This window comes from Pezoporus occidentalis, unplaced genomic scaffold, assembly GCF_034315485.1.
Source record: "Pezoporus occidentalis ecotype Australia unplaced genomic scaffold, CSIRO_AGI_Poc_V1 ctg364, whole genome shotgun sequence".
NCBI classification, from domain to species: Eukaryota; Metazoa; Chordata; class Aves; order Psittaciformes; family Psittacidae; genus Pezoporus; species Pezoporus occidentalis.
Window position 1 is genome coordinate 159,886 of NW_026915636.1, and position 21,135 is coordinate 181,020.

A 21,135-nucleotide genomic window follows, 5' to 3' on the forward strand; every position below is an offset into this window, starting at 1 on the left:
GGGCTATCCAGTTCTGGAAAAAAGAGGCAGGCAGCATGCAGGGACCCAGCAGCTGTGATGCGGCAGGTCAGGAGAGTGGAAGTTAGCAAGAAGTGGGAAACGAGCACTGCTGCTAAAGACCTGTCAGGGATCTTGCATTTGGCCCCATAAAGGCTGCTGCTGGAGTAAAACCAGTGGCTGCAGATTGAAGAGGCAGTGAGCAGAAGAGACTGTTGCAAGTAGCTGGGTGTCCTCCCATCACCTCCTTAGGAATTGAGGGGACTTAGTGCTCATTTTTCTCTGATTTCTGAGGACTGTCCTGGTTTTACTCCTCTTGTTGGAGTAAAAAAAAGGCGGCCTCAAAATTAGCAATTTCAGCATGGAGCAGAAAGTGTCTAGTAAGGGGTGTTTGCACCTAAGTACTGCTCAGTGGGTCAGGTGGCTGAGTAACCTGGGCCCCTCTTGTAGTCCCCTCGAGACATGCGGCTCCTCCAGAGAGCATTTCAAGTATTGCTGAGTGGGGTTCCTGAAGCTAGGAGACACGAGTGGCCACGCTGGGGCTGTTGCTTTCTGCAAAGCCTGAAGTGGAGAGCTGTCGTGCTAAAGACCTTTATTTATTTGGTTGCCATGGTGCATAGCTAACACTATATTGTCTGGCTCCATAGCAAGGGGTGGTGCCACAGCCTGAGGCAGTTTTGCCTGGCTTCCTCTGCTAGAGCCTCATGTGATATAGTTTCCACACTGTTGGTTATCAGCAGCCTGCCAGGTATGTGTCTTGCCTTTACAAAACAGTCATGTAACAGCAACAGCAGCAGCAGCTTTGATTTTTCACTTGTCTCTTAATCCCCTGGGAGCATACATGCCCACTGGATTGACCAGCAATTTGCATGACTGATGAAGAAATGCACACAGAAAGGCTTCTTTTGGTTAAGAATTTGTGGGAAAAGCAGCCAGGATCACCAGAATTACCTGGGAAACGTTCTCTTTATCTCTGATCTATTGTGCCTTCTGGAGCCACTCAGTTTCTGGTTTTGTTGTGTCAGTAGGTTTGAGCCAAGCTTCCTGACTGTGCTGAGAGATCTGTTGCCTGGAGGAGTACATGGCAGATAGCATGGGGCTGATAAAAGGGAATATGACAGCAGTGCCATTTTATTACCTTAAGCCTATCTATAAGTTTGGTGGGTGAGAGGCAAGCTGTAGTGTAATTTCCTTTGGACACCAAGTGGAGATTAAAACTAGTGTTCAGAGGCCATGCATCTGGGAGGGAGGTACCCTGCTGCCTTCTTGATACCCCAGGTCTCAACCCTGCTCATCCCACAGCCAGACAGTTTGATGTGTTCTTTGTGGTCACCAGCACTGGTGAAAGCTGACAGATGCACAAGTCATGTGGCAGATGCCACCGGAAAGGCCATCTTGGAGGCAGGTAGGACAGAATTGCTGCTGCTTTTTGTGAGAGATGATGGTTCTCTGGAAAGGTCCTTTTCCTGGGACATCCCAGGCAGTGATGGCCTCCTGTAGTCAGCATAGCTCTCTAGTCAGCTTTTCACAGCAGTTGAGTACCTTTCAGGCATCAGGTCTGGAGCAATGCAGAGTGGTAGTCAATAGCTTATGTGGCATTTCCTGGGAGATGCTTTGATTCTGCACTGCCTGTGCTTGTTTTCCCTGTGCCAAAGGAATGCACATAGGGTGCATGCTGCAGCTAATCAATTGCTGACAGAAGCCTGCTCCTGGGAGATGTGATTTTCCTGTCATCTCCTTGTTAGATGCTCAGGGTTAGAAGTCAAGGCATGGCAGCTGGGATGGGCAGTGTTAGCAATCAGAGAGCTGTTTCATCCATACACAACTTCTGTACTTTATGGTCAGCCTGATGACTGGGGTTTTCTCTTGTACCCTCACATATTCTCATGCCCAGGACCACTGGCGTCCATCCAGGTCTGCTCTTTGGTTTGGAAATGAACTGGAGGCACCAGTCACGTGTTTTCCAGTGGGGATACAGAATGCAAACAGCTTTCCAGAGATTGGTTCAGAAAACATGAGGCAGCAGTGATATGGGGTGGGCAGACTGGCTCCTTTTTAATCCTCAGCCAGTTAGTTGTAATCCCAAACCAGCTTTTTCATGGGGACAAGTAGAAGGCCAATCAAATGGCTGAGAGGATTTGGAATATGTGCATTGTATATTTCTGCCCAGTGATCACAATTAACTGCCTGTGAAACCTGGTGCAAAGGGACTGTGAGAGATGGAAACCTGCCCAGAAATTGATTGGAAGGGGATCCAGTTCTGACTTCATGGTGTCAAATGTGCCCCTTAGTTCAGCAGCAGGAGTGGTGGGTCCTCTGCTGTGGCACGGCCTGATTGTCTCCTGAGGGAGCTCTCTGAGCTGTGTGATTGAGCTCTGGCCACGGTAGCAGTAGCAAGGGGGTGTGGATTGCCCTTCCCGCACAGAGCTGGGGATTAGGCGCTGGTGCAGGTCTCACAGAGTTTATCTGTACATGGAGATGTGCTGCAGGGGTTTAAACAGGCCTGGCTGTGAGTGCTTGAATCTGCCAGGGTGGCCGTGTTTTGGCCATTTGTAAAAGCTCAAGAAATGCTGAAGCAAGCAGTGGTTTTGCTCCTGTCCAGTATATCAGTGGGCCAGCAGCTAACACTGGCAGAGGAGAACTGGGCTGTCTCTGATTTAACCTGAGTTGTTGCTGACATGCAGCTTGAGGGGTGCATTTTGGATCAGGTTGCCTGAGGTTGTGGTTCTCTTCCTCAGGCTTCTCCCCGGGCTCCTGCATCAAGCACCTTCGACCTCCAGATGAAATTTGTGTGTGGCCAGTGCTGGAGGAACGGGCAGCTGGTGGAGCCAGACAAAGACCTCAAGTACTGTAGTGCCAAAGCCCGCCACTGGTGAGCAATGCTGCCTTCTCTTCCCCCACCCCTCCCCAGGGGCAGAAATTTCTCCTCTTACCCTCTCCAGGGCTTCATTTGGCCTCTGGAAGAGGCTGCTAGGAAACCTTGCAGCCTCTCTGCTCAGGGTGTTTGTCACTACAGCAAGCGTTGCAGACAGCTGTTTTCCAGTTTCCAGCTCTCTTACTGTTTGTATTTGCTTCCAGCATTGTGCAGGCTATTACTCCTGGTGCATGCAGTCCAGCTCCCACAGATCCCTTTTCTCCCAGTTGCTATCATTTCTTCTTAGAAAATTCACTAATATAGTTCTCCTCTGCACTTGTTTATACTCCTACCTGTTTGCAGATGTCTGTCATGTCACTGTTAACAATGATTCAAAGTATTCTGCTTCCTTTTACATTGATTTCCTTGGCTCTTTCATTGCTTTGATTGCTCTTTTCTGAGGCATGTCTTGTCCTTTTGCAGCTCCTAGCTCCCTGGGGCCCGTGAGGATGATTGGTGTGATAGTATCATAGAATCATAGAATAGTTTGGGTTGGAAGGGACCTTTAAAGGTCATCTTGTCCAAACCCCACACTGCAATGAGCAGGGACATCTTCAACTAGATCAGGTTGCTCAGAGCCCCATCCAGCCTCACCTTGAATGTTTCCAGGGATGGAGTGTTACAACCTCTGTTGGTTGTTCCAGTGTTTCAACACCCTTATTGTAAAAAGTTTCTTCCTTATCTAGTCTGGAACTCCCTTCTTTTAGTTACCCCTTGTTCTCCTGCTACAGGCTCTTTAGAAAAGACAGGCCCAGCAGACGGGGAGGGGGGGTTGCCCTTTATGTTAGCGATAGGCTAGAGAGTATGGAACTCTGACTGGGGACAGGTGATCAGTTAACAGAGACTTTGTGGGTCAGAGTTAAAGGGAGAACAGCTTTGGGGGCCATTACTGTGGGGATCTGTTACAGACCGCCTGATCAAGGAGAACCTGCGGATGAAGCGCTTTATAGACAGATAGCAACAGCCTCATGCTTACAGGCCCTTGTTCTCATGGGGGACTTCAACCACCCTGATATCTGTTGGAGGGACGGCACAAGCAATCCAGGAGGTTCCTCAGTTATGTGGAAGACAGCTTCCTTCTGCAAGTAATAGGAGCCGACAAGGAGAGGTGCCATGCTTGACCTCGTGCTCACCAACAGGGAAGGGCTCGTTGGAAATGTGATGCTCCAGGGCAGCCTTGGATGCAGCGATCATGAGATGGTCTTGTTTGAGATTCTCAGGACAGTGAGAAGAGTGTGCAGCAAGCTCACTGCCCTGGACTTCAAGAGAGCAGACTTTGGCCTCTTCAGGAACCTGCTTAGTAAAGTTCCATGGGATATAGCCCTAGAGGGCAGGGGGGCCCAAGACTCTTGGTTGATATTCAAGGATCACCTGCTATAAGCTCAGGAGTGTTGCATCCCAACTAGAAGGAAGTGCAGCAGGAGGGCCAGGAGACCTCCTTGGATGGATAAGGAGCTTCTGAGGAAAATTCAAATGAAAAAAGAGGCTTATAAAAGGGGGAAGCAAGGACAGGTGGCCTGGGAAGAGTACAGGGATGTTGTCTGGGAAGCTAGGGACCAGGTTAGGAAAGCTAAGGCCCAGTTAGAATTAAACTTGGCTAGGGATGTGAAAGATAACAGGAAGGTAGGGGACCACGCAGGTGCTCTCTGGAAGCTATCAAGAGACCTGGCTACCCTGGATTTGGAGAAGGCTGAGGTTCTTAATGACTTCTTTGTCTCAGTCTTCACTGGCAAGTGCTCTGACCACACCACCCAAGGCTTGGAAGGCAGATGCAGGGACTGTGAGAATGAAGACCTTGGGCCCACTGTAGGCCCACTGTGATGGTTTGAGACCATTTTAAGAACCTGAACATGCACAAGTCCATGGGACCTGATGAAATCCATCCGCGAGTCCTGAAGGAGCTGGCAAATGAAGTTGCTAAGCCACTGGCCACCATATTTGAGAAATCGTGGCAGTCAGTTGGAGTTCCCAACAACTGGAAAAAGGGAAATATAACCCCCATTTTCAATAAGGGGAAAATGGATGACCCGGGGAACTACAGACCAGTCAGTCTCACCTCTGTGCCTGGCAAAATCTTGGAGCAGATTCTCCTGGAAGGCATGCTAAGGCACATGAAAATCAACAAGTTGCTTGGTGACAGCCAGCATGGCTTCACTAAGGGGAAATCCTGCCTGACCAATTTGGTGGCCTTCTATGATGGGGCTACAGAACTGATGGACAGGGCTAGAGCAGTTGACGTCATCTACCTGGACTTGAGCAAAGTGTTTGACATTGTCCCACACGACATCCTTGTCTCTAAATTGGAGAGACATCAATTTGATGGATGGACCACTTGGTGGATAAAGAACTGGCTGGATGGCCGCACACAAAGAGATGTGGTCAATGGCTCAGTGTCCAGCTGGAGACCAGTAACGAGTGGTGTCCCTCAGGGATCGGTGTTGGGACCGGTCTTGTTCAACATCTTCATCGCTGACATGGACAGTGGGATTGAGCGTGCCCTCAGCAAGTTTGCCGATGACACCAAGCTGTGTGGTTCGGTTGATACGCTGGAGGGAAGGAATGCCATCCAGAGGGACCTCAACACGCTTGTGAGGTGGGCTGATGCCAACCTCATGAAGTTTAACCATGCCAAGTGCAAGGTCCTACACCTGGGTGGGAGCAATCCCAGGCACAGCTACAGGTTGGGCAGAGAAGAGATTCAGAGCAGCCCTGTGGAGAAGGACTTGGAGGTGTTGGTTGATGAGAAACTGAACATGAGCCGGCTGCAGTGTGCGCTCACAGTCCAGAAAGCCAACTGTATCCTGGGCTGCATCAAAAGGAGTGTGACCAGCAGGTTGAATAAGGGGGTGATCCTGCCCCTCTACTCTGCTCTTGTGAGACCTCACTTGGAGTATTGTGTGCAGTTCTGGTGTCCTCAACATAAAAAGGACATGGAACTGTTGGAACAAGTCCAGAGAAGGGCCACGAGGATGATCAGGGGACTGGAGCACCTCCCGTATGAAGACAGGCTGAGAGAGTTGGGGCTGTTCAGCCTGGAGAAGAGAAGGCTGTGTGGAGACCTCATAGCAGCCTTCCAGTATCTGAAGGGGGCCTATAAGGATGCTGGGGAGGGACTCTTCATTAGGGACTGTAGTGATAGGACAAGGGGTAACAGGTTAAAACTTAAACAGGGGAAGTTTAGATTGGATATAAGGAGGAAGCTCTTTACTGTAAGGGTGGTGAGGCACTGGAATGTGTTGCCCAAGGAAGTTGTGAATGCTCAATCCCTGGAGGTGTTCAAGGCCAGGTTGGACAGAGCCTTGGGTGACATGGTTTAGTGTGAGGTGTCCCTGCCCATGGCAGGGGGGCTGGAACTGGGTGATCTTGAGGTCCTTTCCAACCCTAACTATTCTATGATTCTATGCCCTACTACAAAGTTTGTCCCCATCTATCTTACAAGCTGCCTAGAAGAGGAATATCACCTGGGAAATCACCACTGGGTCATGGGAACTGTGGCCCATCTCACCTAGGCAGCCTGGCATGATAGGATAGAAGGGTTTATAGGACTTCACATGCCATAACACAAGCCACACAGTCCAGCATCCTGTTGCAAATGTAAGCGCTTTGTTGAACAAGAGACAGAAGCAGCAGTTGCTGGAAGAGGTGAGCAGGTGAGGATCGCTTCCTGGAATGGGAAGGACAACATCTCTTTGTGCAGCTGCTGAGTTGAGCTTGAAGTTTTGCCCAGGGTATCTCCTGGTGATCATGTGCTGGAGCTGCAGGAGAATTAGTACTTCCTGGCACCTGTTCATAAAACAGTGCTTGTAATGACTTGCATTTCTGCTACACCTTTCAAGCATAAAATACTCCTAATTTTTTTTCATGGATCTGATTGCACAAGAATTGGCTGTGTAGAAGGGTGGAAAGCAGCTGTTTAGTAGTCCTTGGAGATTCCCTGTGAGACTTGGGGGAGACTTCAGTGACTTCAAGAGAAGAGATACCCCAGGAAATATGTGGCATGTACAAGGCGAAATCCTCCTAAACACCCTTCTTGAGGCTTCTCTATCACAGATGTGCATGTCTAGGAATAGCTCCGTTGTGCAGGGGCGACCTGGACAGGAGGATCTGGTCATCTCTCAGTATTTAAGAGTCCCTGAGGAAAACAAAACTTTGTTCTGCTCTTCCTTTGCCTCTCTTGATTTATTCTCTGGTTTTCAGTTGGACAAAGGAACGTCGCGTCCTGCTGGTGATGTCCAAAGCAAAGAAGAAGTGGGTGTCTGTCCGACCACTGCCTTCCATCCGCAACTTCCCACAGCAGTATGATGTAAGCCCCATGCCTGGCACAGCCAGGTGCCCCTTCCTCTTCCCTCGCACCATGGTGCAGTGCTTTGGGGGCTGGTCCCTTGGAGACCTGGTAGGGATGCAAGCACGTGTTGGCTGAGGTGGAAAGCAAGGACAGACTGATGGCATCAAGATTTCAAACACATCCAGAAAAAGGGTGGAGCAGAAAGGGGAGCAGCACCTGTTTAAACCACTCTACACACACACGGGAGTTTCTGACATTGCTATTAACACAGTCACCATCTCAAGAAGTGGATGGCATGGGGTTTGGGAATGAGACTTGATTCTCGCTTTAGGTCAGGGTTTCCCAGTGTGGGTGAGAGGCGAAACGGAGCACTTGAGAGGGCTTGTCCCTATGGCTGTGCTGCTGTAGACTGTGAAACTGCCTCATAATGTGTTTTGACAGCAGAACTAAGAAGTCGGCCAAAAAGCCACGTTCTCTGAGAACTACAGATATTCAACCTCCAACCCCAGCCCCAAATACAGCAATTGATAGTTCTCTCTTCCTCTCGTTTCCTTTCTCCCTGAAAGTAGAAGGCATCTCTCCCCCTGTCCTATGGGACCTGCTGCTCCCTAGTCCATGGGCAGGCATAAAGCTTTGAGCACTCTCCAGTTGCAGGGCAGTTGCTAGAAGCTGGTGTGGGGGAACAGGAGTTATTTATAGCTGCTACAGTAGGCAACAAGCCAGCAGGTGAGTCACAGATCATGCAGCAAAGCAGTTCGAGTGTGCGTTGCCTGAGCTCCCACTCAGCCCCAGCCAGAGAGAAGCAGTGTTGTCTCTTTTTCCCCAGTTTGAATGGGCAAGCTGGTGTCCACACTGGTGACAGGACTGGGGGAGAAGGAACCATCAGTAAACATGATGCTCAGAAAGCTGCTAATTTTCCCTGTCAATGATGCTGTTGGTAGCTGTGAGGTAGAGTTGTGTGCGCCATAGTGTGGTCTAAGCAACCCGTAAGGCCACATTTCATCCACTTGGAAGCTGGTGGAGAATGGAGCACCTTTTGGGAACAGCAGCTTGACCAGCAGGAGACAACATTGGGTCCATCCAGGTTGTTCCCTGCTGCCTCACCCAGGGCCAGCACTAGGTGTACCTGCACCCGGTCACCTGTGGAAATGGCAACAAGAGAGAGGCCAGGGGCTGAACTGAGCTGCCCTCATGTTTATAGGGAAAACTTACCGTTCATGTCATCACTGAGGAAAAGAAGCATGAGTTAACGACATATGGAGGGTCCAGTTTGCAACCTCTCCTATGTGCAGTTTAATGCCCCAACTGTTTTTGTGAGCCCACTTTCCCCTTTAGCAAGGAGTGTTTATGCAGATGCTAACTTTTGCTCTCTTTCACCAGTTGTGTATCCATGCACAAAATGGCAGGAAATGCCAATACGTGGGCAACTGCTCCTTCGCCCACAGCCCCGAGGAGAGAGACATGTGGACCTTCATGAAGGAAAATAAAAGTGAGTGGGGGAAACATGGACAAGAGAGTCTGGGGAGAGGGAAGAGGGCATTTGGGCAATGGATGCAGGGTTTGTTAAGATGTACTCTTGACAGCAGAGACAGAGCTGGTACCATGAGCTTTGGTGGGATTATGGGTCGGGTCTGTCTATAGTAATTTAGAGCTTCTCTTAAACATACATGCATATCTTGAGTCCCTCACTCTGGGACTAGTGCACACTGGTCCTATGTCTTGCACTGCTCCATTGCTGCCCTCCCTTTCTGCAGCTTGTTGAATCCATGCTGTGCTGACCCTCCAGTTGCCTGTACCGCCCCAGGCCTGGCTCCGTATGGAGCTCTGCCAAAGCACCAGTCCTGACCTGTAGCTGCTCCTGTATCTTTCTCATCTGTCTTGTATCTGCCTTAGCTTTCTTGCTCATTTCTGCCCCTATCCCTTGCTCCTGGGCTGTGTCACTCCCTGCTCATGGTATTGTATTCATTGGAGTGGATTTGAGATCCCAAATGAGAGCGTCGTTGGGTGGTGCCTTTGTGGAGTGGATTGTCTGGAATTAATTACGGAGACTCCCAGCTTACCTTCTGTGGGATAGCTGGGGGGGGTTACCCATGTTCTGGACAGCCAGCTCCCTTGCAGCAATCCTTGTTTATTCAGACCAACAGTGGGGTGGGAAAAGAGACTCTGTGCAAGGCCCAGTTGTCCAGGTACTCACCTGTTTCTGTTGGGAGATGCTGGAAAGCTTGGAGGGTTTCAGGCATGCTCTGAGTTTCTTCAGTCTTCACATTTGGATGGAGAGTCTTTGCCAGCCAGATGCTGTTACTTGTTGCAGTCCAAGTTAGTTTTGTTGTTGAGGCCTTTAGAGCACATCAGACTAGTCTGGGTGTGTTTGCTCAAGCAGGAAGGTGAATCTTCAAATGACAAGAGTTGTTTCAGTTTGGGGGAATTTGCATTCATTATCCCAAATTGCCACGAGTTCCTCAATTACCCATTTAGAGAGGACTAAATCACTACCAACACGCTTACAGCATCACTTTGGTACTGCAAACATTTGGTTCCATAGCCTCTCTCAGGAGAAAATAGGAGAAAAAGGAGATGTGCACTCAAAGCTTCCACCCAAAATTTCCCTTCCCACTAGTGTGCTGAGTGGGTTTTAAAACAAAAGCAGCAAGAGACATCTACTGCCGTCCTCTGGGCAGGTTTTGAACTTGGGGCAAGCTGTCATTAGGTCTTCTTCCCCTCCCCAGTCCTTCCTGTGGCCAGCTGGCTTAAGGGCTCTCCTCCGTCTTGAGTGCTGAGGATGAAGGACTTAGAGGGAAGGGACCAGTCTGAATCCAGCCCCTGCCTTTGGTCCCTGGCTGGAGTGAGATGTCTGCTGAGTCAAGCAGAATCAGGCTTGATGGAGAACCACCTGGTGGGGGAAATCCATGGAGATCTTGGGACACTTCCCCTCCTTCCTGAACACTCTGGGTAGCTGCTGTCAAGGTTGCCACTTGACTCACAGAAGACACCTACCCCACGTGGTCGTGGTGTGAACTTGGTTCTTTTCCCCAGGGGTCTGATTTGAGGAGGTGACATGGGGCCTCCCAAACCTTCAGTGTGGTGGCTGGTGCTGCTGCAGAGGACAGGGGAGGGGAGGGAAGGGAAGGGAAGGGCTGCCCCAACGTTTGTCCTGTAGTTTGTGCATGGTGCGGGATGTTGAGTGACCTCATGGGTCGCCTTTGTGCAGTACTGGATATGCAGCAGACCTACGACATGTGGCTGAAGAAACACAATCCTGGGAAGCCTGGAGAGGGGACACCACTCACCTCGAGAGAAGGGGAGAAACAGATCCAGATGCCCACCGACTATGCTGACATCATGGTAATCAGCTCATCTCTTGTCTTTTATCCCTCCTCCTCCGTGCTGACAGCCTGCCCCTCTCCTGTACTCCAGGTGTGAGCCAGCAGGGACTGCACTGCTTTTGTGGGAAAGAGCTTGTGCTAATGTAGGTTAGATGGGCAGCTTGGAGCAGCACAGCAAGGGCAGCATAGATGAGATGGAAAGAGATTGACCTGTCATCAGTAAGGCTCTGCAATGGCTTTTCTGTTAATCCTCCAGTCAGTCGGAGTCTACCTTAGGTTCCCTTTTGTGTGGGCTCAGCCTCTCCACAAGGTTCCTACTGGCTCCTGGGAAAGCTGGCAAAGTCATTGCTGGCCTGCTGGAAAAGGTGTAGAAGCTTGAAGAAGAACTGGGTTGGGAGCGTAAAGGCCTGGGAAAACTAGAGGCAGATGTATCTCCTCAGGCCAGGAGTTGTGAATGGTGTATGAAGAGTCCTGCATTGTCTGTGCTCCTGGGTGCCATCAGCAGAGGCATGGGGACCATGTCAGTGAACTGTTCTCTAAGCCTGTTTGAGGTGTAGGGTAGATGTTGACAGAGCATCTCCTCTGCTCCCCCTTAGCAGCAGCATGATGTCCTAAAGATGGCATGGAAGGGAAGTGTGGGAGGTCTTAGACTGAGTGGAGCTTCCAGGATGCTCTGGAAAGAGAGGAGGAGAGGCAGTGCCAGCATGGGGAAGGCTGATGGGTGTGACTGTTCATGCACTGACTGGCCCTTTGCCCTGTCTGCACCGGTTAGATGGGCTACCACTGCTGGCTCTGTGGGAAGAACAGCAACAGCAAAAAGCAATGGCAGCAGCACATCCAGTCAGAGAAGCACAAGGAGAAGGTCTTCACCTCAGACAGTGACTCCAGCTGCTGGAACTACCGCTTCCCCATGGGTGAATTCCGGCTCTGTGAAAGGTACCGTTGTCTCATCTCCCCTCTGTGCTGCTGCTGCAGGGATGGGGCAACAGGCCCAGGGACCTTCACTCCCTCCTCCTCCTCTCACAGAGTCCCCAGGGAATTCTGCTTGGAGGAGGAGTGAGACTGGCAGGTTTGGGTGACAGTGAGGCTGCAGTTGGATCCCAGGGATGCTCAGCCACACTGCTGAGTGTAAAAATACATTCCCAAGGACATGTCTTTAGAAAAGGAGAAGGGGTTTCACATCTGCACCTGTGCCCTCCATAGCCAGGATGCTCTTGGCTCTGGCTGCTGAACAGTCTGCTTGGCCTGATGCTTGGGGGAATCCCAGGTGCTTTATTAAGTGGTTTGAATGCTTTGCATCCTCCAAATCAGTGCCTTGAGGTGACTTCAGAAGGCTTGTGATGGTTAGAAGTGCCATTTTGATTCAAGGGAAGGCTCTGTCTCTCATGGCTACCACGTGGCATTGTGTGGTGGTTTCTCCTCATCCCTGCTGGTCCAGTTCCAGCTCACACTGTTTTGTTCTGTTGACTAAATCCTCTCGTAGACATTGCTCTGTTTGCTGCTCTGTTGCTCTGCACAGCCTCCCTGTTGCCTTCACTGGCTGCGCATGGGAAGGATCTAGGAGGATCACTTCACCCTTAGAAAGCAGAGTTGGCAGCATGTTTCAGTGGGCTCCAAGCGGGTATTCCAGATGGGGAGCAAAAACCCCTGTCCCAGGGATGCCCTCTTGATCGTGCTCTTTGTGCCGGCAGGTTCCAGAAGAGCAAGACCTGCCCTGAAGGAGAGGAATGCCGCTTTGCCCACGGCCAGGATGAGCTGACAGAATGGCTAGACCGGAGAGAGGTGCTCAAGCAGAAACTGGCCAAAGCCCGCAAGGACATGCTGCTGTGCCCCAGGGATGACGACTTTGGGAAATACAACTTCCTATTGCGGGATGGCGTATAGTAAGGGATGAGAGGGGAGCCTGTCAGCTGGAGAAACACAGGGCGGGTTTTCCATGGGTGGCAGTAGCAGGGAGAGCGAGGCCTGTGTCTCGCAAAGAGAACTTTTTCTTTTCTTTTGTTTTAAGATTATGAGATGATGATTTATTAGTGGTGAATGAAATCGTGAATTTGATTCTCCTTGGCCAGCGAACACCATGCTCACCGAGTTTGTGATCCATTTCCTCTTTCTTCTTTCCCTCCAAATTCTCCTTCCTCTTCATCTTCTTGTTTTCACTGTCCTTCATTCAAAGGAATGAATCCAGTCTGGACTGGGCTGTGGATTGGGGAGCTTCTCCTTGTATCATTCTTCTGCCCCTCAGCTCAGAATGTGGCTGTGGAGGTCTGGAGGACAAAGCTGAGAGGAAGGGCCAGACATCTGGTGAAAAGGTGACCCTGAAGTTCATGTGCTCCTTTTCTCAGTGCTGCAGAGCAAGCCCCGCTTAACACTGCTGCGGCTGGCCTGCTCTCCTGGGAGTTCTGTACCAGAAAAATTAGGAATTGAGATGCAAAGAGGGAAAACCACTAGATCTGGCTTAAAACATGTAGGCTTAAGCTTCTGCTGTCTGTATTGCCCTGAGGCATCAACTGGTGCTGAAGTAACAGCCATGTTGTATAACAACTATAGCTAAGAGCAGCAAAGTAATAAAACTACTTGCAGCAGCAGGAACTGGATTGTAGGTGACTTAAGACTGTTTCAGCTGACTGTACTCGGAAAGCAAATTGGTGACTTCTCATTAGGTATCTTTCTCAGTGTGCAGCAGGTTTTGGTTTGTTTTTTTGGCTGTGACTGGTGGCAGTAAGACTGAAGGCATCTATAAGATGTAGTGGCGGCTGTGGCACACCCTGTGTCACTGCAGTCTGTGAGCAGTATTAGTGAGGAGGAAGGCTGTAACCAAAAGGAGCTTGTGTTTCTGTGTTGCCTTGTCTCCTGAAGGGAGGTAGGGAGGTAATGGGGTTCCCTTCTTGCTCTTGGTGACTTAGAGCTGCATTTTAACCTGCACTGCCAGAAGAACTGGGGACCTGTTCAAAAGGACAGCACTGAGCAGCGCAGGCAGAGCTTTGCTGATGGGAATCCAGCTGGAAGGATGCTTACCAGCACCAGAGGTCTATCCCCCTCCTCCTCGGAGCTGAGGCAGGGAGCTTGCAGACACACAGTGCAGGCAGGGTGTGACCCAGGGCAGGGGCTGTGGTGGAGTGCAAGTGGCACAATGGGATCCAGCCATGCACCCACTCCTGTCCCACCTGGTGTGTGCCACCATGGAAAACAGTGATGCTGAGATCTGGGACAGGAGTTTTGGCTTTTATAGTGGCAGCAGTAAGAGGCAGCACTGCTTTGCGTGCCAGCCTTGTCCTTTCTGGTGGTCTCACCCCATAGGGTAAAAAGCGTGTCCTGTCCTGAGCTTCCCTCTCCTCTCTTCCGCAGCCCAGCTGCACTCTGCAGTTTTGCATGCATGGATGGCACCATCCACTCAAACACAAACACGTCTCCTTCCCAGCATTTGTAGGGGATGTATTTTTCATACAGAGTCTCCCAGGACAGCAGGCTCAAAGCCCTTGGGGCTGGCAGTGCTGTATCCATGGTAAATACAATCTGGCCATGAACTGCTTTGTGCTTTGGCATTGCTGGGTCCCCCTTTTCCCTTGCTGCTCCCATATCCCTGGGGCTCCCAGCTTCAGGAGAGATGTGGAAATGCAGGAGGTGCTGTGGGGGCAGCTGCAAGTTTTTAGACCAGCCTCCAGGTGGGCGCATCAGCTCCACTGGGATAGTTACGACCCAGGAGCAGAGTGCGCTGCATGCTGATTTTGGGTCTTTTCAGAGATACTCCATGCTCTAAGTAAGCTGAATGTGCCCCTGGGCTTAGAACTGTGTAGATTAGAAAAGACCTTGAAGATCATCAAGTCCAGTTGTTTACCCTAGGACTGCCAAGTCCACCACTAAACCGTGTCACTAAGCACATCTGCATGTCTTTAAAATACCTCCAGGGATGGCAACTCGACCACTGCCCTGCAGAGCTTATTTCCTCGCCTTTAAAATGTGGATGGTGGTTGCTGGTTTGGTGTGAGCTTCCTTTCCCAGCTGTTCAGCACCTTGAGATCTGGTTTGGAAGGGGCCAGGACCATAACATCTGATGATAAGCAGGCAGCTCACTGGGAGAGGTGGGGAGGGAAGTGGCTATTTCCACCTCTGCCCACATGTGGGGAGGACAAGATGGGGAAGGATCTGTAGTGCTATGAGGAGAGAGAGTGGCGCAGCACCAAACATGGCAGTTTGAGTGGTCAGGCGGTGTATTTTCTCCTCTGCCCTTCCCTGTAGCTGTCTGGGTCATACCTTCTCCTGGTGCTCCTTGTGCTTAAGTGGTCAGCTTCATAGACAGAGACAGGGGAGGAGGTTGGCATCAGCTCCCAGGTTGTCTTGTTCTGCTCTTCTCAGGCAGAGAGGCCAAGGAATCTGATCTGGATCGTGGAACATTGGGATGTGTTTTTATTTTAAACCAAACCTGCATCTCTTAGTGTGACTCTAGTGTTCACTGCGCCATGAATTCTCATACAGTAACTTTGTAGGGTACAAAGTGGGTTGCTGTCCCCTCTCCCTGTCGCTCTGGGGCTGAGGCAGGGAGAGGTGTGTGAGGTGAGGTGATGTGAGGGAGGCCCACAGTCATGGGGGTTGCGTCCAGTATCTCTTTATGTTTTCCCTGGTATGATAACCTGGTCTGTGGTGTTGCAGTACTTTGTCACCAGACTTGTTTTAGTGTGTATATATGTGACCCCTCCCATGAAGCATATATACACAGGTATTAAATATATCGCTCTATATAATATTATATGTGTGTGGTATCGAAGGAATCTTTTAAATGATGGTAAAGGAAAAGGACTCGGGCCAGGAAACGCAGCATCTCCATTTTAAATATGAAGACTTTTATTTTGGTTAGGGAAAGGGAAATAACAAAGAGGGGAGGGTTTATATAGATAGGTATAAACGTTGAGATGGGACAGGTTTCCCTGTTCACATTCTGAAACCCCCTAGGATGTCCTCGCAGTCATATCTCGATGGCAGAGGATTATACTGCTAACTAGCAAGTAAAGTTTTAATGGTAAAGGCTTTGCTTATATTTAATTTAAAGGGCAGGAAGCTTCACACTTGACTTCCCAGGCTGGCTTTACCAAGCCCAGACAGTTTTCTTCAGCACATTATGTACTCTTAGCAGAGCTGCAGACAAACCACGTGTGGTAGGGCTGCTGAACCTGTGACACCTCTCTCTTTTCTTCATTCACGTGAGAGAAGATGATTTTGCAGCACAGAACCAAAGTTGAGGGTTATTAACAAAACAAGCTATGGTTTAATTTTATAACATTAGAAGAAAATCTCATATCCTGTAAAATAACCCCAGACGCACACACTTGCACAGAGCAGGGGCTTGTCAAATGCTGAAGGACTTAGTGAAAATCTTTTCCCAAATCCTTTGGTAGGGGCAGGGATTTCAGTGACACTGGTGTTGGAGCTGACCTGACCTTTACAGGGGGAAGTATAAAACCAAAAAATACCCTACTTAGCTTGTATGAAACTGTATGTCAAAAATGGAAGGGTTTTAGCAAGTGAGAGGAAAAGACAGCAAGGGGATGCTGCAGTTCTGAGCTGGGTAGTAATGACTTCGAGTCCTTTAATATGTCTTTGTATTAATATAATTTAAGAATACCACGCTTTACTATTAAAAAAGAACTTAGTATCTTTCATAAGGTCTAGTATCAAGATAATAATGTAGATGTTTTAACAACATTTTTGGTTTTGTTCTTAAATAAATAAATAAATAAAACCCAACAACCAAACTTGCTTCTTTTAGCCTTTGTAATAGAAAATAAAAGTGTGCACTTTAAACCCTCTCCTGATCCAGTGTGTGTTTGCGTTTTTCAAATGCCCTGCAAAGGCTTTTTGTCCTGGTTTCAGGTTTCCCTGCTGTAAGGAGGGAAGCAAAAGGAGCACTTCAGGCACTGGATCGCTTTTGCTTTCTCCCATCTTTTAAGTATAAGCTACTGCTGTTTCTTGCCGAGTGGAAAATTGCCTCTGTGTGTATTAAGAGATTCGGCAGTTCTCCATCAGGTGCACAGTTCTTGTGAACTTTAGGTGTATTTAAGACTTTTTCTGTTTTTCATTCCCCCAAGGATCAAGAATCTACACGCTCTGCATTAACACACAGTTTCAGGTGTTTGGGTAACCCGTGTTTTGAAACCTCCAGTAATCGTGTGTTGTCATCACCTTCACTTAGAGGTTGTTCCACTGTGTAGGCTGCTCTGTTTGACTGGGTCAGCCGGTTCTTTTGCCCACCAGTGTGCTCCCTGCTTTGCCCTACCCACCGAGTCGCGGGCAGTGTCTGTGCAGACCCCCTGCAGAGGATGCTGTGCAGTGATGGTCACATCTGGGGGGAACAGGTTAAGGTGGAAACATTTATTAATAAAACTATTTTCTTAATTTTTCACATCCATCTTGATACAGATTGATCTGGATTCCCAATGAAGCCAAAACTGGAAATGTGGCAAAGACAAGGGGGTCCCATGGAGACACCCTGCTACCACTGCATAAACTGATGATGTGACCAGAAAGTGATCTGCAGCCAGACCTGAGGAGAGGAGATTTATGATGCATCTCCCCCATGTGCCTAGCTACAGATCCGAGGACTGGTGTCCTGGTCGAAAGAGGAGAGGCCTGAATACAAGCTTGTAGTGCAGAGGGAATGAGGACCCAGTGCACTTCTAAGGTGCATCTCCACAATGTGAGAGGCATTAGTTCTACACTCCAAAGATGATTGAGGTCATGCTGGCAAGAGCAAGGGTAGTTTTCCAGTACAATAGAGAGCAAACTGAGAGGCAGACAAAGCATGAAGAGAAAAACGACAGTGTTTTCCTTGCAGGTTTGATGTAAACCCTTCCTCACTGGTGGTTCTTCATTGAAGAAAATAAACTTGTATTTTGGAGAGGCAGGGAAAGGAGTGGTGATTTCAGTACTCAGATCCTCACAGGAATTTCAGCAGATACAAAGTCAAGGGGACGAGCTCCAGCTCGCCCTGGAAGGAACCAGGTGCAGTGGGGCATTGGGAGGAGCAGGGTAAAGACTCATGAGAGATAGGAGGATGGCTTTATCCTAAAGACCTTTAATGGCATCACACAGCAGTGTGGCAGAGGGTTTGCCTTGCCAAGCATGCAAGCTGCAGATAAGATTCCCAAGCATTTCTGTGACTGAGTCTGTCTGCCCACATTGCAGGGAAACGTTTCTGGGCAGTGACAGCAGGTGGTGCAAATGCTGTCATCACTTTTAATTGTGTTGCTGCAGCTGTTGCAACCAACAACAGCATCATGATGTGTTGTGTCTTGTGCATGGAGAGCAGCAGAGCTCCTGTCCTGCGGGAGCTGTAACCTGGGGAGCAGCACTGGCCACTGGCTGGGGTGGAGGGCACAGAGGAGGTAACAGTGTGGAGCACTTTGGGCTCCCTGGAAAGCCATGGGCACTGCTGAGAGCTCTGCACCATGTGTCATCCAGCCTCAACCCTTTCTCCTCAGGATGGAAGAGGATGGGGCCCATCCATTCCCAATAACCTCCTTCTCTCCCCAGCTTGATTGTCTCTTCCTGCTTCTCTGCGGGTCCCTCTCCAGGCAGGAGCAGGAGGTTCTGGTGTTTCCTGAAAGCAAATCCAGACGCAGCAAGGAGTAGAGATCAGGAGAGATGACAGCTCTGTCTGACTCCTTCCCCACTGTAACAGTCCTGGTGCTGGCAGCTCCCAAGACTGCCCCTTTCAGGGGTTCTCCTCTCTGCAGTTTAGCCTATGGATGGCAGCACCCCATGAAATTCTTACTTTCTCCTGAGAGCCTCGGGAGGCACAGAAACTGGACAGAGTCCCAGGAAATAGATTTATTCATTACCAGCTGGATTAATCCTTCCAAAAATGACACTTACCCAGGGCTAGAATGGAAATCTCTAAACCCAGATGCCAGAGTAGATTTGGCTTGCTTGGAACTGGAGAAATACTGGAGGTGCTCTTTGGTGTATTTCCCTTGTTCTCTGGATTTCCTCTGTCTGCCTTAGCTGTGGGCTTTGGGTAGTGCTGGGGCCCTCCAGCAGACGTTTGGGAAGGGTGAAGAGCTGCATAGCTTCTCTAATTGAATACCAACACATGCTCCCCCGTCTGTACCTCAGCAAAGCTCAGAGGCAGTGAGGGAGAGTCCTGCTTCCACGGGAGTGAGATGGCCTCAGCTTTCCTCAGCCAAATGGCTCGAGTATAACTGCAGCACAATCGGAAGTTGCTGTGGTGGCGGTTCAGTAGAAGCAGTGTTTCAAAAGAAGCTCTTGGCAGCCTGGATCTTCTCTTGTTTGAGACCATTCATATCTTGGCTTTGGGGGATCAGCAGCAGCCAAACTGCCCATGCTTCTTGGAGGGCAGGTTGTTTTCTTCCATCCTACATGTATTCCCCAGGCTCAGCTGATTCCCTGTATCAATCCATCAAGCTCTGACCTCTTGGACTGTGATGCTGCAGGATCCCTGCTCCTGCCGGGAGCCACGTCATTCCCTGGGGAGGTGAGTGAGCCTGGGAAGGGAGAGCCGAGGGACAGCCGAGGTCTTTACATCCAACTTCTCCGTTTTGAGAAGGAAGCAGCCAAAGGAACATGTATCTTCCTTGGTGTCCCACCCAACAGTCTCCCACAAGCCCTGGCAGAGGCCCAGCAATCACTGTCCTTGGATTTCCCCATCCTGCTTTAAACACCCTGGTTTATTGCCACTCTTGGCACCTCCTGGGCCCTGCTTCCTGCCAAGGCTTGTTCAGAGATCTCCCAAAGCCAGCTCTGCCCAGGCTTTCAGTGTTTCCAGAGCAGGGAAATGCACACAGGCAGCTCTAGGTATCCTTCCTGCCGAGGGCAGCACAACTCCTGGTGATCCCAAGAGCCTTTCTCACTTTTCTCCCAGCCTAGCACCTAGTTTTCCAGAAAATGGCACCTCACAAGGGAAGGCCACGTGCAGAGAAGCAGAGCTGCCACATGAGCATTCTTGAGAAGGGGGAGATGTCTTGGCAGGGGGTGGGGAAGCAAAGCTCATTAGCTTTTTGGCACTCCTTTGGGGGAATTAGTTTTTAGAAATCCTTTCACCTCAGGTGGGAGGTGCAGGTGCCTCCATCCACCCAACTGCGCCGCACACTCGGGAGTCCAAGTACTGCTGCTCCATGTAGGGAGAAGGGCACAGACAGACACATACACAGGTGTATGCATGTGGTACCTTGCCTTGGGAAGGGGCAGCTCCTTCAGAGGTGGGGCCTGCTGCTGCCATTCTGGGTATTCTTGCTGCTCTGTAGATGTCTGTTGCCACCAGCAGCAGCATCTCAACCCTGTAGAAGACAAAGTGGTGGGATGCAGGGCAAGCGTCCTTTGAGAAAGGCCATGGTGAAACTCAGCCTGCTGGGCCCTGCACAGGTGAAAAAAATCCCTATCAAACCAAACGCACTACACAAACAAAGAGTTAAACCTGGAAGCTGTCAGTGGAGTGTGCATTTGTCCTCAGACCTAGTACAAGAACAAAAACCAGTGACGGACGTCTGCAAAGAGGCAGAGAAGGAGGGATAATATTGTTGTGTAAGCTTTGTGTCCTTAGAAAAGCAGACAAAAAATGGGTTTTTCTTTCCATTAGATAATCAAGCCAAGCTTTCATCGCATTGGAGGAAGCTAACAGCAATTAGTAACAGTAACCAGTAATGTCTTTCTTTGGTCAAGTGTCACTGCTGCTGGTGGATTCCCCACGGGCTGTGCTTTCCGAAACAACCAAGTTCCCTTCTGTAATGGTGGTCTCAGAAGCTGGTGTGCAGCCAAGTGCCACCACCAAGTACAAGATCCACAGCAACAACCTGCAGGAGTTCTGACCAAGGAGGCACCCGGGTGTGCCACCGTCTCTTGTTTTGGGTCTGAGGGTCCTGCCAAGACACCAGTAGGGGAGGAGGTAGTGCAAAGACAGCTCCAGAAACTTCGGGTGTGGCTCTGTGAAGGAGTTGAGGGAGCACTCCTGAGGCTGAGGGAAAGATGGCAACTTGGATTGACGCACAGGCTAATAATCCAAAATGCTAAGTGACTGGGTGATCTGTAAGGTCCCTTCTAACACATTCCATGATTCTGTAAATTTCCACTCAGTGAACTTAATCTTCTGAAGCCATGTGTCAGTCAATTGCTGCAGCAGCTGCTGTGAAGCCCTTGGGTTCCTCCAGACATGTAGTCATATGTTTTTCCAGCTCTCAGGAGAAGTTTGAGCCTGGGACAAAACCAGGAGGTCCAGCTGCACCTGGCGTTGGGCAGCTACCACATCCCAATCACTTTACCTAGGCATATATAATGGTAGCTGTCCCAAATGTTAGTGATACCAGCCAGTATGGACCAGAAGATTACAGGAGAGGACGTGGACCTCCAGGCTGCAGGCAGTTCTTTCAGGAGGGAGACATGCAATGATTTCTCTTGCTGCCAGCAGCCAGGATGCACTGACTGTCTGCTGGCTCCAGCTTTGGGTGGCTGGAGAACCCCTAGAGTTAGTAGGGGACTATTCTCTCTGAATGGCCTCACCACTGATGATTATCACTGGCTGTATTCTTATGTTCTCCCTGGGGAACAGGGAGGAGCAAACAACAAGGAAAATCCCAAGAGTTTGTACTATGGTTCTATCATAATTAAGAATT

The 21,135-nt window shown here is 49.8% G+C and overlaps 1 protein-coding gene across 8 annotated transcripts in view; it reads left to right on the forward strand.

The window, feature by feature from the left end:
- Positions 1-16,320, forward strand: part of ZC3H7B (zinc finger CCCH-type containing 7B) — a 51,880-nt gene extending 35,560 nt beyond the window's left edge. For all 8 annotated transcript variants that reach the window (XM_062631031.1, XM_062631033.1, XM_062631037.1 and 5 more), the window contains 6 exons: positions 2,736-2,869; positions 7,109-7,214; positions 8,577-8,685; positions 10,405-10,538; positions 11,292-11,455; positions 12,211-16,320. In XM_062631031.1, coding sequence (XP_062487015.1) covers positions 2,736-2,869; positions 7,109-7,214; positions 8,577-8,685; positions 10,405-10,538; positions 11,292-11,455; positions 12,211-12,403 — 840 coding nt within the window. In that variant the 3' untranslated portion in view covers positions 12,404-16,320. The remainder of the gene's footprint in view (positions 1-2,735; positions 2,870-7,108; positions 7,215-8,576; positions 8,686-10,404; positions 10,539-11,291; positions 11,456-12,210) is intronic.
- Positions 16,321-21,135: the final 4,815 nt, after the last annotated feature.